At 38.6% G+C, this 17625-nt stretch overlaps 1 protein-coding gene across 2 annotated transcripts in view; it reads left to right on the forward strand.

Moving 5' to 3' along the window:
• The first annotated feature begins 6096 nt into the window (after positions 1 to 6096).
• The window catches only part of Anapc4 (anaphase promoting complex subunit 4), a 34985-nt gene continuing 23456 nt past the window's right edge, over positions 6097 to 17625 (forward strand). For both annotated transcript variants that reach the window (XR_013092194.1, XM_076865121.1), the window contains exons 1-8: positions 6097 to 6358; positions 9072 to 9177; positions 11243 to 11375; positions 13228 to 13302; positions 13460 to 13486; positions 13579 to 13623; positions 14128 to 14212; positions 17089 to 17193. Coding sequence is in view for 1 of the 2 variants with exons in the window: in XM_076865121.1 (XP_076721236.1) it covers positions 6230 to 6358; positions 9072 to 9177; positions 11243 to 11375; positions 13228 to 13302; positions 13460 to 13486; positions 13579 to 13623; positions 14128 to 14212; positions 17089 to 17193 (705 nt within the window). In the remaining variant the exon portion in view is untranslated. The remainder of the gene's footprint in view (positions 6359 to 9071; positions 9178 to 11242; positions 11376 to 13227; positions 13303 to 13459; positions 13487 to 13578; positions 13624 to 14127; positions 14213 to 17088; positions 17194 to 17625) is intronic.

The following is a 17625-nucleotide window of genomic DNA, read 5'->3' on the forward strand; positions in this document are numbered from 1 at the left end:
AGCAATAGGGTAGTGGTGTACATCAGGCAACCTCAAAATAGGAGTTAAAACTCTGGGACTTAATAAGCATCAGAGAATTCTTCTTTGCACTCTCCACCCTTGGCAGTGCTGGGGATGAGCCCAGGACTCTATGCATGCTTGATAAACATTCTACCACTGAGCTACACCGATAGCCTTGTCTTGTTCCCTTTGGTATGTGATTGCTGTGATGACAGGAAAGGCAGATCTGGAGATGATTGGATGAGACATAAACTCTGTAAAATCATTGAGTTCCCCTCTCTGAATCAAGCCTGGATAGGGATATTGCCTGACTTTTATGGTGTTCACTGTATATTGGTAAAATACTTTGAATTCTCCTCTGAAAATCTCAGACATACCTGACTCTGACCACTAAACAATTGGGTCCCTGTGATCAGTGGTTATTTTCATCTACATGTTCCTTAATTTTAAGATAACATCAATGGTAAAGTCACTACTGAAGCCTGGTATGTGTGGTTCTATCTAGTTATGTGGGAGACTGAGACAAGAGGAATGCTTGAGCCCAGGAGTTGGAGGCTAGTCTCCAACATAGCAAGACCCCTATCTCCAAAATTAAAAAAAAAAAAAAAAATTATCATAGCTTTCCTGGGGAGAAAAAAAGAAACATTATTCTATTAATTATATATATTAATTTTTTAGATTTTTCTGATTTTAGAAATATTGAGACGCAGAAAGAGTACAACTTTAGAATTGAGGAAATAGAGTATTAGTTCTAATGAGGAGTAATTTTTCTTAAAACTTTGTTACCTTAGAAAATTAGAATTAAGGAATTAGGTGATTCTGTTCTTATACTCAAATACCTTTTTTTTTTTTTAAGTTGTTGATAGACTTTTATTGTATTTATTTATGTGCGGTGCTGAGAATTGAGTCCAGTGTCTTACACATGCCTCACACACGCTACTGCTGAGCCCCAGGCCCACTCAATACCAATTTTTAGGACTTAATCTCTGAACATTAAGATACCTACTAAAACAGCAATGGGGGAAAAAAATGTCTGAAATTTGACAGATAAAAATTTGTAAGCTTTTTAAAAGTTGACATTTTAAATAAATAATTACAGGTAAATTTCATTCTGCTTCTTATATTACCAAATTTAATGAATTACTACATCATATTTTCAGGCTCTCCATGAGACGCTGCAGTTTTTTCTTCATCAGTCTGATCCTTAGTCTGTAATATGCTGCCTTCTTTTCATACTATACTGCTCTTCCTGCTTGGAATGTGGGCATCTGTTGAAATCTTATGGAGTCTTCAGGTCCTGGCTTCTGAATCCATGAGTCTACATACTATCCAGTATCTTCTTCTCTGGACCCCTCAGTGTTCTGTACCATTTATTTTATTTTCCCCAAAGAGTTGAGCTTTCAATGTTAGTACACATTTTATCTATGCTTATTTTTTTAATATTTATTTTTTAGGTGTAGATGGACACAACACAATGCCTTTATTTTTATGTGGTGCTGAGGATCGAACCTGGGTCCCCCCTGTGCTAGGCGAGCACTCTACTGCTGAGCCACAATCCCAGCCTTTATCTATGCCTATTAAATGCCTAGTAGGTACTTAATAAAAATCTGAGGAAAAAATAGAATTGTCCAGAGGCTTTGAGATGGTAGGCATGCCTAAGATGTGGAAAGGACTTGCTCCTGTCTATTTATTCTAAAGACTGAAAAAAGGAAAGCAGACCTAAATAATATTGGATGGGATTAGGAGTTGATATGTGGCCCATCTTAACATGAGGTTCTAAATGTGGGCATGTGCAGGAAGGAAGATTGGTAGCCTCATCTGGAAGCTTTTATATTTCTTTTAAGGTCCTTAAATCCTGCCCTATAGTAGAACGACTTTATGAACTTGTTTACCCTATAGGTATTAGAAACTTGTTGATGGCAGGGACCTGTGGGTGTCATTGGGCCATTGGGCTTGTTCACTAGAGCTCCTAGAACTGTGCCTTGCACAAGGTGATACCAGAGATCTTCAACTGCATTGTATGTGATATCAATTAGTGGGAAACAGTCAGCCAGATTAACACATTTTCCTGGAATTAGGTGTTCACAAATACCAACTCACTAAGTGGAAATGCCATTATAGACTACTTTATGGCCTCAGCACCCCGGATGTGCTACTTCAGAAGCTAGTACACTTAGAGTGCCTAGGTAAGGAAAGCTTCACAAATGCAAAGGGCAATCTGATTTTACTTATTCAATGTGATTTTAGTTGGAACCATTAAGACATGGTTTAATTACTTGAGGGTCAACTTAGAAGGTCATTGCAATAAAGTGAAGGTAAAATCTCTACTGTTTGATTTCAGTCGTGGTAGTATAAATGTTAACTCAGCAAGATTGAGGAATATAGCACCAAAAGTGAGCAAGAAAATCTCAGAGCTCAGAGAGGTGAGTTTAGCCCATTAGCCAGATGGTCCCAAGAGTCTCAACTGTTGAGTTGCCTGGTACATTGCAGACTAGCAGAGGGTTAACAGCAGGTGAGCTCTAAGAAACCAAGCCTGAGCATCAGCCGAAGGGGAGGCCAGGAATGGGAGAGAATGAGAGGAACTCCGCCTAGTCATTCTGTATGCTTTAATGAGGATTAATTTTTAAAATTAATTTAAATTAATTTTTTATTATTTTTCCAATTAATATATGAGCCATGAAACCAGAGGAAATTGAAAGCTCTGTACTCCTACAACCAGGGATAACCACCATTAGAATTTCCCTCTTCTTCCGAATATAGTTCTTACATGTAGTTATAGAGACTCAGCTGAAAGTACCCCCAAAACTCAAATTGGAAATATATACTGTTTGCAACCCAGACTTTTTCACAGACATGTTGCAAATACCAATTTATGTTTATAAAGATAGTATTCTTCAGGATAGTTTTATTGTATCCACCAGTAGTTAGTTCTGGCTAGGCTTGTGATAGGGGTGAGTTCAAGGTCACAATGAAGCTCAGGACTTTTGTTTCCTAGTTGAGGAAGTGTTCATTCTCTCTCCAGTGGGTAAGCCAGCCTTGGGGTGCTGCTGCTGCTGCTGCTTGCAGCCTGTCTTCAAGTCTTTTCTACTGCTGGACTTTTAATTTACACGAGGCAACACATATTACTTGTGCCAGGATTTTTGGGGGGGTACTAGAACCCAGGGCTTTGTACACACTAGGCAAGAGATCTATCCCTGAGCTACACTCCTAGCCCTACTTTTGTCATTTTGAATCAGTTGTCCCCCTACCCACGAATGTAACTATGGTAGAACAGAGAGCTTCCAGCATCAACTTTTACATTTATTTATTTTTCCAGCAAATTCACAATTTGTTTATTTTGTGTGTTCCATCCATTTCATGACTTCAGAATAGCCTTTCACATGGCTTGCATTGGTCACCTCCCATACAACTCCATCTTCCATCTCTGGATGTGGGAATCCCAAAGCTTTGTTCAGACCCTGACTTCTCCCATCATGTGCCTCTCAAGTTGCCTGGGGCATCACAGATAGATTTCCATGCTACATCTCTGCCTTAACACAGTCCTCACCGAACTTCTTTGCTCTGCTCTACTCTCTCCCATGCTCCACTACCCCCGCTCCCTGAGTCAGTAACAGCCAGCCCTCTGCTTCCTGAGCCTGTGCACTCACATACTCCAGCCTGCCTCTCAACTATTCCCTTCCTTTTCATTCCTCCAACCTGATGAATAATCAGTTCTGCTTCAGGAATGTTTCTGGAAACTGCCTCACCATCCCTTTAACTAGGCTTCCTGTTGTCTTTATACTTCTAGTCCTTCCCATTCTAACTCTCTGCCCTTGTCCTAAGAATTAAGGCCTTAACTAATCAGATTCTGTCACACTCTCCCTTCCCTCCCAATTTCTTTTGCAGCTACCTAGCCCTTCAAAAATCCATTCCTGTACTGTCATGGTATGAAAATATGCCACTGGCATGAGCTAGCCCAAGAAAAATAATTATTTATAGAAAGGTAGTTCTTGCACCCGCTCCCAACACTAGAGGAGAATGTAAAGAGTATGGAATTACAGAGTCCATTTTTCCTTCCATTCTCCTCCCCCGTCTGCAGATATCTCTACTCTCCTGCCGTGGTTTCCTTAAAAAGCACCACCTGAGTCTTGGGCTTCCTTTCTTCTTGATTCTGTGCCACAAAGGTGCAAATGCGCAAGTTTGACAAAGCACTCTTTCCTCCTGATGGGAAAGACAAATAAACAGTAAAACCAAAATCATTTTTTTTTTGGTACCAGGGATTGAACACAGGGGCCCTTAACCACTGAGCCACATCCCCAGCCCTTTTTTGTATTTTATTAGAGATAGGGTCTCACTGAGTTGTTCAGGGCCCCACTAAGTTGCTGAGGCTAGGTTTGAAATCTTGATCCTCCTGCCTCAGCCTCCTGAGTTGCTGGGATTACAGGCATGTGCTACTGTGCCCAGGAAACCGAAATCTCTTTTTTGGGATCAGAGGAGAAAGAAAAGGCTGGAAAACACTGTATTAACAATTCTTGTCCTACTGGGAGCATTTCCAGTAACCATTACATGGGTGATTCTCCTATAAGGCTATTCACTGTTTCCTGTGTTGAAAGGCCTTCTTGGAAATTCATACTCTTCCTTGAAGGTTGGTATGCAGGTAATTATATTCTCTTCTGTCCTTTGATACCTCTTGGAACAGTCACTTTTATGTGTTGTATGGGGGTTCATGTTGAGGTTAAATTCCAGAAAAATGGCCATTCAGTTTTCATAAGAACATTAAGTGGAGTGTATTGGACCCCCACTGTACTAGTAATATTTGTACAAATCATATAATTATCCATTATTGCTGCCCCAAATCATTAATGAAAACAACACATGAAAATGCATTTCATGAATAACAAAGGCAAGTCCATTTTCACCTTGGATAGGTTGAATCTGGAAAAATTGGGGAGACATGTTAAGGTATTTGCAGCAAAGGCAAGAGTAGGAAAGCCTATGTTTGAAAGGGAGCAGGGAAGGCATTGAGTCAGAGATAAGAACAGTGCCTGGCACTGGCACATGTAACAGCTACTTGCATATTTGTTGCTAGAAGAATCTAATGCCTGCTCCTCAAGGGTGTTCTCTTAGGTGGGAACTGTTGAACATGTTGACTATCTATCTATCTATCTATCTATCTATCTATCTATTTATTTATTTTTATAAAGGAGCACCTGCCAGGCTAGGAGCCTTCTGGGTTGAGTCCATGTATCCATGTATTTTTACATAATAAAACCTTAGCTGGAGGATCAACCTGTGAGCCCATAGCCCTCACTTATTATAGTGGGCTGCTACCACCAATAACTTGTGAGGTGCATATTTAAAGAGGACGAAGAATCAAAGTATTATTTGCACATGTGAAGGAGTTTAAGCAGGCTCTCCCCCAACCTTAACTGCAAACTGGAGTCATTTAAAGGATTTTAATAAACATTGGTTCCCGGGGTTGGGACTGCGGCTCAGCGGTAGATCGCTCACCTTGCATTTGCGAGAGCCTAGGTTCGATCCTCAGCACCACATTAAAAAAAAAAAAAATAAAATAAATAAGTGAGGTAAAGGTATTGTGTCCAACTACAACTAAACAATAAATATTTTTTTAAAAAAATAAATACTGGGTCCCATTCGGTATTAATCCCTTTAATTGATCTGGGAGGTGGGAGGCGAGCTTTTTAAAATTCTGCTGAGCAACCAGGACTGAGAACTAAGACCTGTTAAAGGACTCCTGGCTAATAAGGACCTAAAGTTTACAGCGTCTCTAAGGCCTTGCTCCCAAATCCTCGACGATCTTTTTCCCTATAGCAATGAATTACTCTGAAGACTGCGAAGACCTGAAAGCACACCCACACACGACTGGCGGGTGGCCCGAGAGACACGTCCCTATCAGCCCCCGGGCCAGCCCCGGCGCTAGCTCCGCCCCGAGCCCGCCCCCGCCCTTGCCCAGGCCCTGCCCAGCTCCTCCCCCGGGCACGCCCGTCAACACGCCGACCGCCCCAAGCCCTCCCGCCTGCCCGCCACCTCTTTCCTCTCGCGAGGACTCCCTGGCGCCGGAAGTTCCCGGAGCGAGCTGCGGGGCGGGGTGGAGAGGGAAGGGTTGCTGGGCCGCGTTGGCCGAGCAGGGCGGCTTTCCCAGGGACCCAGGGAGTCTGGCTTTTCGCCCAAGGCCGGTGCCGAGGGCTCCGCCGCCCTCTGACTGGGGTGTGGTTGCAGGGCCGCCCCTATGTTGCGTTTTCCGACCTGCTTCCCATCCTTCCGGGTGGTGGGAGAGAAGCAGCTGCCCCAGGAGATAATTTTCCTGGTCTGGTCGCCTAAGCGGGATCTCATTGCTTTGGCCAACACCGCGGGCGAGGTAAGTGAGCCGGCTGGGTCCACTGGCATTGGGTCAAGAACCCCAGCCCAGCCCGGCTCCCGTGGGCCAGACTGCTCGAGTGTCATGCGTTTCCTGCGCTTGGCGGCCCACCTGCGTGCCCCGCCCCTGCTCCAAGGCGGCAGTCAACTTTTAAGTAGTGGAACTGTGAAGGACTGTATCTGCCAAAGACGGTTTATTTATATGCCAGTTTCCTGTATTTTGGGTCATGAGAAGTTTTCGCTACAACTACATAGCCCTGCATCCTCAAGTCGCCCCCATTCGTTGATTTGTTTCTTGAAAAGCATGATGTGCCACTTTGGAGCAAGGAGGTGGTAGATTCTTGAACCTGCCCTGAGTCTTTTTTCAGTTTAATAACAGAATAAACATAAATTGTTCTCAAGCCTTACTGCAAATGTGCATGGTGTAGCTACCAATAGGGGAGATTTTAAGGCTCTGTGTCCTGTTGTCCAACTTTTTATACCTAGGTTGGATGGCCACTTTCCACTTGAAGGTACCTTTAAATTGAAAAAGAATGGTGTGTCTGGATTCCTGACAATATGTGTGAACGCTGTCAGCGTTTCTAGTCATTTATATTATGCTTTATCTTGTATAACCAGTTTGTAGATGGTTTTCTGCTAAAGGGTAGTCTTATTTGGCAGCCATTTTGTAAGGAAACCTTCACTTATGCATCTTTCCTCCTTGGGCAGGTAAAGTTGTGTTATGTGTAGCCAAAATCTGAAAACTAGGTGGTAAGGCAATCCTAGCAGCCGCAGAAACTTAGCAGCCTGTAAAACTGCATTACCATGTATCTGCCTTGACTCAGTGTATCAGTATGATGTCTAGTTTCTTAAGGCTCTCCGTGAGTCTTTAGTCTCTCTTCTGCCAGGGTGCTTTGGAATTCTATCATGATTCTAGAGAGCTTTACAGGTAATACAGTGGTGGTAGTAGGAAGGAAGGTAGATACTGGGGCATCAAGAGCATTCAGATGGGTATATGATAGTGGGCACTGTTGTTTCCATTTTCTCTAAGAAGCAGCAAAGGGCATTGTCTGAGTGAATATCGAGAAGTAAATTTGGAGGAGAGAGAAGAGGTGTGAAAAAGGTGACAAGACAGGAGGGTCTGGGAAATGTAATAGGATTGCTTGTCAATATTAAGGACTATGGAAGGTTAGTAGACAAAGCAGTGAGTATGCTTGTACCTATTTCTTCATTCTGTTTTGCTCTGCGGATGCAGACATGATTGGGCTTAAGCAGGATTGTTGTTTCACAAGTGTGGCAAAGAGATGCAAAGGAGTTGAAGTTACATGCAAATGCAGTGACCATAGTGATGAATCTTGGTTTCTAACCTGATCAAGGAGGCAAGTGAGGGTACTTCAGGGTGAGTGACATTGAATAGGTAGTAGAATCAAAGGATTGTACACCCTGATGAGGTTGAGGAATTAGAGTTGGATCTTAGTAGAGATCAGCTGGAAAGTGGGAATGGAAGTTTGAAACAGATTTTGACAGCATTGTGAACTGTTGGAGTGACCAGGCTCGGGGCGTGCACCTAGGAGTGGCTGTGGTGAAGTAGGGAAATATGATCATTGGAGAGAGATAGCTGAGAATGGTCACCAAATGTAATAATGAGTAGTTTTGGAAAATGTGAGTGAGCAAGGAGACCAGCTCTTTAAGGAATGAGAAGAATGGCCTAGGGGTCTGTCATATGTTTGGAGCTTTTAAAGAAGTCATCCAGAAATGGTATTAAGAATCAAGGAGGATACCTACTTCATCTCCTAGCCCAGTAGAAAGACTACACAGGACATGGGATACAAAACGGCCACCAGCTGCAATGTTACAGGGAAGCAGTAGCCTCAGGTGAGAGTTGCATTTCAGAGAAAAGGATGAAGATAGTGTTTTGAAGATGACCGATTGATCATGAATTGCAAAGGACATGGAGGGAGAGTGTCAGAAGAAAGAAATAGTGTAGGTAATTCCAGACAAGAGGATCAAATCTAAGGTGTGAGCGATTCTTTGGGAGTCCTGGGTTCCCAATGGTGATTGATATTATCAGGAATGAAGGGCATTCTGACCTGTGAGGGAAGGCAGGAGACTAGTGAGGCTTCATGTGTGGGGACTAAGGAGATGGGGAGTGGTCCTTTCATGCATTCCTGAGACTTTTCTTCTTTTTTTCCAATAGTTGGTTATATAGTAAGGACAGGTTTAGTTTTGAGGCTCAAGGGGCCCCGGAGCATCATAGTGACCTTACAAGGTGGGCATTTACTGGTGCGGAAACGCAAATGTAGACTGGGTAAGTGACTTATTCAAGATCCATGGCTAGAAAGTGATACAACTGAAATTAGATGCCAAATTGTCTGATCCAGAGTTTAATTATTTTACTATTTACAGCTACTTTTTAAGTGCTATTTATGTTCTTTGTTTCTTTTTTGTTGTTGTTGTCTTTTTCTTGGATAGTCTTTTTATTCCTTTCTAAAAGGTAAATCTGTTGATATAAAAGAAAAATGTGCAAGTACAGGGTTAAATTGAAATGCTTATTTTATCGTTTTCTTTCAAAATGCCTTATGTTCATTCACCTACTTGTCTTCTGTTCCTCTGATAGTTAAATATTTTACTCAGTAGATGATAAGTGTTCAAAGACTTATGTTGGGGGGGGTCTAGCTTTATTTTGTTTTTTAAAATAGATTTTTAATTCTGACATTTTATCTGTTTTATCTTAGGTTTTACTTCATCGACTTGCAAGTTTTCATCGAGTTTGGAGTTTTCCACCAAATGAAAATACAGGAAAGGAAGTAACCTGTCTGGCTTGGAGACCAGATGGCAAACGTAATAATAATATTATAAAAAATAACTTTCTTATTTTCATAAAGAATGTTCTGTATAAAAGCTTATTTCAGAAAGAATTAATTGTTTACACTAAAATTATAAGTTTGTGGATTTTAAATTTTTAGAATGCTTTAACAATTTTTCATAGAACTCAGATGAATTTTACCATCTTCCTTCTTTGGCAGATATCTCTGGCAAAGATAACTTTGAAGTGAGATCTAATGGAGTATACAAATGTTTTGGTTTGATTCTTTCCTTTTTGTGCTTGTGCTGCACCATTTGACCCAAGTACCACCTGTCATTTACCAGTCAGTTCAGTGCCACCTTGGCCTTTTTCTCCCAAGAGTATATTTTAGCACTAATTATGTGGCTCATCAACATTCTCTGTGTGTCTATTTACTGCATCTGAACGACTGTTAGCTCTGACTCCGTTTCTTGCAGTTCTGTGCTGTCTTTTTCCTCGTGGTACCTTTTCTGTTGTTGTTTGGGTATGGCTTTGATTACTGAACTCTTCTTCCATGTGTTATTTTATAGTGACAGTCCTTATATGAACTGTTATACACATGTAGACTATACAGTAAAATGTTGTAAATCCTAAAGCCTAAAGTTTATTTGTATTATTGGTGTTTTAGGAAGAAAGTATATTGTTTTTCTGAAGTAAATGATATGTGCTCCTCACTGTTTGTTTTTGTTTTTTTCTAAATAAACATAAGTACTAGAAATTCCCTGAAAGCCTATCACTTAGCAATTGGTGAACACTTTTCTGACATTTTCTGATAAAATAAGTACATATAGAAATCTGTATGTAGGGTTTTAGCAAAAGAAGTTATTTGATGCATGCTGTTTTACTGTGTGAGTTTTTCTTTTTTCTTTTTTTGTCTCAGCATGAATAAATTTAACACATTAATGTTAAATGACAACATGCTAATTTATTATATATTGTAATTTACTAAATATATCCCTCTTGATGTACCTGTATATTATTTCCAGTTGTTGGCTTTATAAAGCAGTGCTGTATAAACATTCTGAACACTGACTGGGAAGAACTTGGTATGATTTCATAAAATGCTTCCAAAACACTATACCCATTCTATAGTCATTTTGCCCACAATGTGTATAGAATATGTGTAAAATTAGGGGACTTTTGTTGTGGTTGTTTGTTTTTTATTTATTTATTTTTGGCCATAATGGGGATCAAACTCAGGGTCTTGCACATGTTAGCGACGTACCACCCCTCCGCCCTTACACCCAAAGCCTTAAAATTTGAGGACCTTAAGGTCTTCAAGATGTTACTATCATCATAAAACCAGGATCTCAAAAGTGGAAAGCCAGCGAGTAGAAATGTGCTCAAGTAGATGAGTTTATCATTTTCTTAAAGTACATTTCATGTTTTTGGACAGTAAAATGTGTTTTTTGTTATAGAAAGATCATTTCAAGATACTTTTACATTGTTTTTTAAAACAGGAGGCTCAGATTGCCCCACATCCAGCAGAGTTATGTGTAGCGGTATGCAGTGAAACTTCATTGCTCTCTGTTTAGAAATTCTTAAATTGGATATGTTAGGAAGATAGTAGTGACTTATGTAGAGAAACTATAGTAGATAATTATTCAGCCACAGTCAAAGGAGGAAGACTCATCAATATTCAGTGGTGGTGTTTACTATTCTGGGTTAGACACATAAATAGACTTTTCAAGAATACAGCAGATGGAATCACTTCCTATCTTTTGGACATGTTTATAGGACCCATATGTCTTGATGATAAGTTAATTCTTAATCTATTAAGACCCGTTTTGTATTTTCTGCTTGACAGTAAGATTGCAGTCCAGAGTTTTTGATGTTTAAGATGTTAAGGACAATATGTGAGAAAGTAGATTGCTTATGAAATTTGAGCAATTGAAAATAAACTTGGATAATAATGTATATATGTGCAAAGATATCTTTAGTGTTTAATTCCTATGATTAGGATGTGCTTAAAATAGTCCAACTGGGCATTAAGTGAAATACCCATTTATTTTTTTGCAAATGTTACATAATCTTTTTTGATTTTTTTTTCCCTTGTTTTAGTTTTGGCCTTTGCTCTTGCTGACACCAAGAAAATTATTTTGTGTGATGTAGAAAAGCCTGAAAGCTTGCATTCTTTTTCTGTGGAGGCTCCGGTTTCTTGTATGCATTGGATGGAAGTGACTGTAGAAAGCAGGTACAGTAATCAGAAAAGAACACTACCAGCAGTAACAATAGCATACCCAGGAAATTTTCATGTTTTGAAATGGGGAAACACTTGTCTTGAGTGTTCAGTGTACATTGCATTTAAATTTTGGTTTACGCCAAGTATGGTGGTATAATAATAATAATTGGTATAATAATATTGGTAATAATAATAATTGGTATAATAATAATAATAATTAATAATATATAATAATACTAATGTAATCCATGTGACTCAGGAGGTCGAGGCAGGAGGATCATAAGTTTGAGGCTGGCATTTCTTAAAAAGGAGTGGATTAATCCCCAGTACCTAAGTAAATAAATAAAATTAAGTAAATAAAATAAATTGGTTTTAAGGTTATCAAGATAAAATGCTTTAATATTGTGCTGGGTATTTTTTCTTCTAAAATAGTCTATTATTGGAGCAGCAGTGCCTGAATGGTCACAATTTTTCTCTTCATTCATGTTTAGTAGTTTATATCAATGATTTTATACTTTCAAGTAACATTAATTAAAATTGAGATTCTGTTTTCTGTCTCACTTTTTTTTTTGGTCTGGAGTCTTTTGTGTCTTAGTTGAGCATTCTGTTGTGACACTGAACAGGTTCTTTCCATGCCCATGGTTTTCATAGTTTCCTTTGTTTGGTGAAAGTATTTTGCCTTAGTGTGTGTAGTGAAGCAATGCACCAGGCTGCAGTGAAGGTGGACTGAAGGGTCACTGAGTTATGACTAATGTTAAAAAGAAGAAAGGAAGAAAACTGTTTTTCTTTTGAGGGAAATTAGCTTTCTTTTCATTAGCTTTTCCTTTTTAATTAAGTTTCACTAAGTTAATATCAAATGAGTTGTAAGTCCTAACTGTTAAGAATTACAAATGAGATGGTGTGAGGGGGAAAAAAAAAAGAAAAAGAAATGCTAAAGTCTAATCCAAAAAAAAAGAATTACAAATGGTTATGTGACTTTCTAGAAGTGGGAGGAGCAGAGCATGCCTTGCAGTTCACGTCCCAGCCCAGTTACCTGCAGAGTATATTCCTAACACAGTGTCTGCTAACAGCTTAGAAATGTTATGTGGAGATTCTGGGATCTCTCATCTATAATGTGTCGAAGTGGGAAAAAATACTTCGCAAGTCACCCCAAGTCACACGTTTCACTTGTTCACTCATTTGTTTCCAACCTCATTTGGAGGTAGACTTGGGAAAGAAAAGTAGTACATAAGACTATTTCAAAATTCATGGTATTTTCTCACACCTGCTGGGTTATCAACCCCACCGGGTGTATGTAAGCCATAAACCAATAATCAAATGATAGAATGATTGAAATGTTCCTTAAAATTACTCTTTACACTTGTACATTTAGTGTGGTTTCTTATGTGAGAGTTAAGATGTCATAAATCCTCAGTTGGTGTCTGAAAACTGAAAGTACATAAAAGCATATTACATTTGTGGATAAATTGCTTACTATTATTCATTTCTATAAATGTGAAATGTATAGAATGATTTATTTTACAAAAATAACAAATTCCTCGTTTTGCATTTTTCATTTGTGATATTAGAACGATTGTTTTATGATGATAAGATATTGTGGCCTCTTTTTACTTGATAAGTTTTATAAAACTGGGAGTCTCTTTGGGCTGGGATTGTGGCTCAGTGGTAGAGCACTTGCCTCACATGTAATGCACTTGGTTCGATCCTCAGCACCACATAAAAATAAATAAAGATATTGTATCCATCTATAGCTAAAAATATTTTTAAAAAAACTAAGAGTCTTTAAAAGAAATGTATATTTTTAGCGAAAAAAGAAGTAAACTCTTTGATATTTTTATAATGCTTGGTTTTTCCTCCTTTTTAGTGTATTAACATCTTTTTATAATGCTGAGGATGAGTCAAATCTTCTCTTACCTAAGCTGCCCACCTTGCCAAAAAAGTAAGTATCATAGTTTTGTTTCTTTGGAATTAATCTTCCACATTTCTCTGTCCTCTATTTTTAATACTGTGGCAATTTTCTTATGCATTAAAAATATATATATATATATATATATTTCTTTTAAGAGTATTTTTTATCTTTATCTGTTTTCCCCCAGTTATAGCAGCACCTCAAAAATATTTAGGTAAGATAAACCTTTTTCATTTTCCAGTAAGGTAATATTTTATTATTTGAAGATATAGTTGAAAGATGACCATATTTATTTTTGTATTTTAGTGAAGAAAATTCTGATGAAATTATAAAGCTCTTGGGAGATGTCAGGTAAATCTTGCAGATACCTTAAATAATTCTGATTTCTTTAAGTTGATATTTCATATTTGAATCAGTTTTCAGAAGTTTCAAGCAAGTCCTTTGTCATGTTATTTCATTGTTGATATTAATACCACTAAACAACATAGTGATGTTAATATCTGTTGTTTTTAGTAGAGTCTATCAATGATAAAACTGATGACAATTTAAATTAGCCAGAAAAAGGATTGTTTTGTTATTGATTGCATGTAAATATGATTTTTAATGTTATTTTACTATAAACTGGTTTTTCTTTAGGCTGCACAGAAAATTTATATTGTTCTTTTGGGGAAAGAAAAGGAATAGCCTGGATGCAATAAATCTTGAGTGGTAGTAGATTTGTCTGGTTTTTGTTCCCTGTGTGGGGCAGTGTTAGCATGTGGGTTATGTGGGAACAGTAGCCATGTTTTCTGGTTTAAGAACTGAATCATCTCTGTTGTTGGTTGGTCCTCAGCTTTTTGCATTATTTTTAATTAGGCTGAATATTCTTGTCCTTGGAGGAAGCTCTGGATTTATTGAGCTCTATGCTTATGGAATGTTCAAAATTGCTCGAGTCACAGGGGTAAGTTTTTCTTTAAAAATGTTCTATATTGTTTATCATAGAATATATAACAGTTTACTTATGGAATGAGAATAAAACCAAGATTTTTCAGTTCTTAAATAGAGGATACAGTGGATAGTGGGATAGTTTCTTCTTTTTTAAAAATTTATTTATTTTAATTAAGCTTATATGACAACAGAATGCATTTTGATTCGTTGTACACAATTGCAGCACAACTTTTCATTTCTCTGATTCTACATGATGTAGTGTCACACCGTATGTGAAGTCATGTGTATACCTAGGTTAATGATGTCCATCTCATTCCACCATCTTTCCTGCATTCATACCCCTCTTCCCATCCCTCCCTCCCCATCCCTCCCTCCCTCCCTCCCCCTTGCCCAATCAAAGTTCCTTCATTTTCCCCAAACCACCCCCACCCACCCTCCCATTATGGATCAGCATCCACGTATTGGAGAGAACATTTGGCCTTTGGTTTTTTGGAATGGCTTATTTTGCTAAGCATGATATTCTCCAACTCCATCCATAAAATGCCATAATTTTATTCTCTTTTAATGCTGAATAATATTCCATTGTGTGTGTGTGTGTGTGTGTGTGTATATGTATGTGTGTGTGTGTGTGTGTATATATATATCACAGTTTCTTTATCCATTCATTTATTGAAGGGTATCTAGGTTGGTTCCACAATTCAGCTCTTGTGAATTGAGCTGCTAAAACATTGATGTGGCTGTGTTACTGTAGTATGCTGATTTTTTTTTTCATTTTTTTTATTGGTTGTTCAAATCATTACAAAGCTCTTGACATATCATATTTCATACATTAGATTCAAGTGGGTTATGAACTCCCATTTTTACCCCAAATACAGATTACAGAATCACATCGGTTATACATCCACATTTTTACATAATGCCCTATTAGTAACTGTTCTATTCTGCTACCTTTCCTATTCTCTACTATCCCCCCTCCCCTCCCCTCCCATCTTCTGTCTCTACCCCATCTACTGTAATTCATTTCTCTCCTTGTTTATTTTCCCATTCCCCTCACAACCTCTTATATGTAATTTTGTATAACAATGAGGGTCTCCCTCCATTTCCATGCAATTTCCCTTTTCTCTCCCTTTCCCTCCCACCTCATGTCTCTGTTTAATGTTAATCTTTTCTTCTTGCTCTTCCTCCCTGCTCTGTTCTTAGTTGCTCTCATTATATCAAAGAAGACATTTGGTATTTGTTTTTTAGGGATTGGCTAGCTTCACTAAGCATAATCTGCTCTAGTGCCATCCATTTCCCTGTAAACTCCATGATTTTGTCATTTACTAGTATGCTGATTTTAAGTTCTTTGGTTATAGACGAAGGAGTGGGATAGCTAGGTCAAATGGTGGTTCCATTCCAAGTTTTCTAAGGAATCTCCATACTGCTTCCCAAAGTGGTTGTACCAATTTGTTTTCTTTCTTTCTTCCTTTTTTTTTTTTTGGTGGTACAGGGGATTTAACCAAGGAGTGCTTTACCACTGAGCTATATCCCACTTTGAGACAGGGTGGTTTTGGAGGCTGACCTTCAACTTGCAATCCTTCTGCCTCAGCCACCCAGGTTGCAGGTATTATAGGCATGCACCACCATTCCCAGAAGATTCAGAGGATAATTGTCTTATTAAGATTAAATAGTAGCAAAATGATGTATATAGAGATCAGGAGCTATTGGTGGAACTTGTCAAGTTTTTATCTTTAACCAAAAGATGAGTATGATCTACTTGATTATGATTTTTTTCTAGCTTGCAGTAGATAGGAGTTAGAATTTGTGATTGGAATATAATGAAAGTCATCAGAAGTAATTTTAAGCTTAATACCAAATCTACCACTATTACTAAATCTTGTTGTATTAGGGTTCTGTAGAGGAACAGAATCAATGGGAAATATAATTATAAAAGAGAATGGCTTAGGTTGGCTTATATGACCAGAAGCTGGATAGTCCACGGTGGCCGTCTGTAGGTTGGAGAGCTGGAAGAACCAGTAACTGTGCGGTGCAAGAGGCTGAAAGCCTCAGAATAAGAGGGATCGATGGTTCTACACTGGCTCATCAAATGCTTCTGAAAATTCCCTGGAGAATTGCTGGCAGAGTCCGCTTTGGAAGAGTGTGAAGAGGCGAGAGTATGATATCCTCAGACAATAACAGCTGCAATCAAGAACCATTCAAGGACTGGGATTTTGGCTCAGTGGTAAAGCTCTTACCTAGTATGTGTGAGGCACTGGGTTCAATCCTCAGTACCATATATAAATAAATAAAGGTATTGTGTTCATCTACAACTTAAAAAAAAAAAAAAAAAAAAGAACCATTCAAGAAGAATCGAGCTTGTATCTGCTTATGCTTCCTTATTCGCCCAATTTTTATTCCATCCAAGCCATCATCCTATTGGAAGGTGCTGCCCATGTTTAGGGAAGGTCTCCATTTCAATGTGCTATGCCACATGCCAATTTCTAAACACACTCTCATTGACACACTTAGAAGCCTCTTAATCATTGGCATGTCTTAATCCAGTCTAGTTGACAGTTCAGATTAGCCATTTCACTTGTTCTTCATAGTTTTCTAAAATCTTACTATTCCCTAAAGGGGTAGAAAATACAGGCACTTTGGAATAGTTGGTTCTTTTAACACTTGGTATGAGGAGGAGCAGGGATCAGGGTATTTGTGTGTTCTTTCAACTGGGAAGGCCCATGCAGGCAGACACCAACCTTCACCTGCTACCTGTGTCCTGGCTATGGCAGGGACCAGGAGTGTGTGTTTTTAATTGTTCAGAACTCTAAATTTTTGCTTTCAGTATTATAAGCAGATGAGACCTAGTGGTAATACCCCGTGTACTCAGGGTGGCTGATAACTATTTTACAGATTGCTGGTACTTGTCTTGCATTATGTTTATCAAGTGATTTGAAGTCGCTATCGGTGGTCACAGAGGTTTCTACCAGCGGTGCTTCAGAAGTTTCATACTTTCAGGTGAGTATTGAAATTTGATACAGTAGAGAGCAATTATATATTTCTTAGGCCTTATAGGGGCTTTTTTGTTGTTTTGGGGGCGAATTTTTCTCCTTCCTTTTTTGTGTGTGTGTGTGTGTGTGTAGTGAGCATTGAACCCAGGGCTTTGCATATGCTAAACATGCTTTCTACCACTGAGATACACCCCCAGCCTTTATAGGTTTTTTTATTACCTCTATCTCAGTATACTTTAATAGTCACCAAAGCAAAATTTTAAAAATACTTGAAATTTCTGAATTTTACATATTGACTGTTCTTACATTAAATAGTATATTTTCCCTAAGTACTTCAATATCATTTTCATCAAAACAGTGTTTCAATGGTCTGTTGATGACCATATTAATTGCTTTCTATACCAGTGTAACTTTGGTCCAAGTGCTTTCTTAAGATTCT

The sequence above is a fragment of the Callospermophilus lateralis genome, chromosome 8, assembly GCF_048772815.1.
Source record: "Callospermophilus lateralis isolate mCalLat2 chromosome 8, mCalLat2.hap1, whole genome shotgun sequence".
NCBI classification, from domain to species: Eukaryota; Metazoa; Chordata; class Mammalia; order Rodentia; family Sciuridae; genus Callospermophilus; species Callospermophilus lateralis.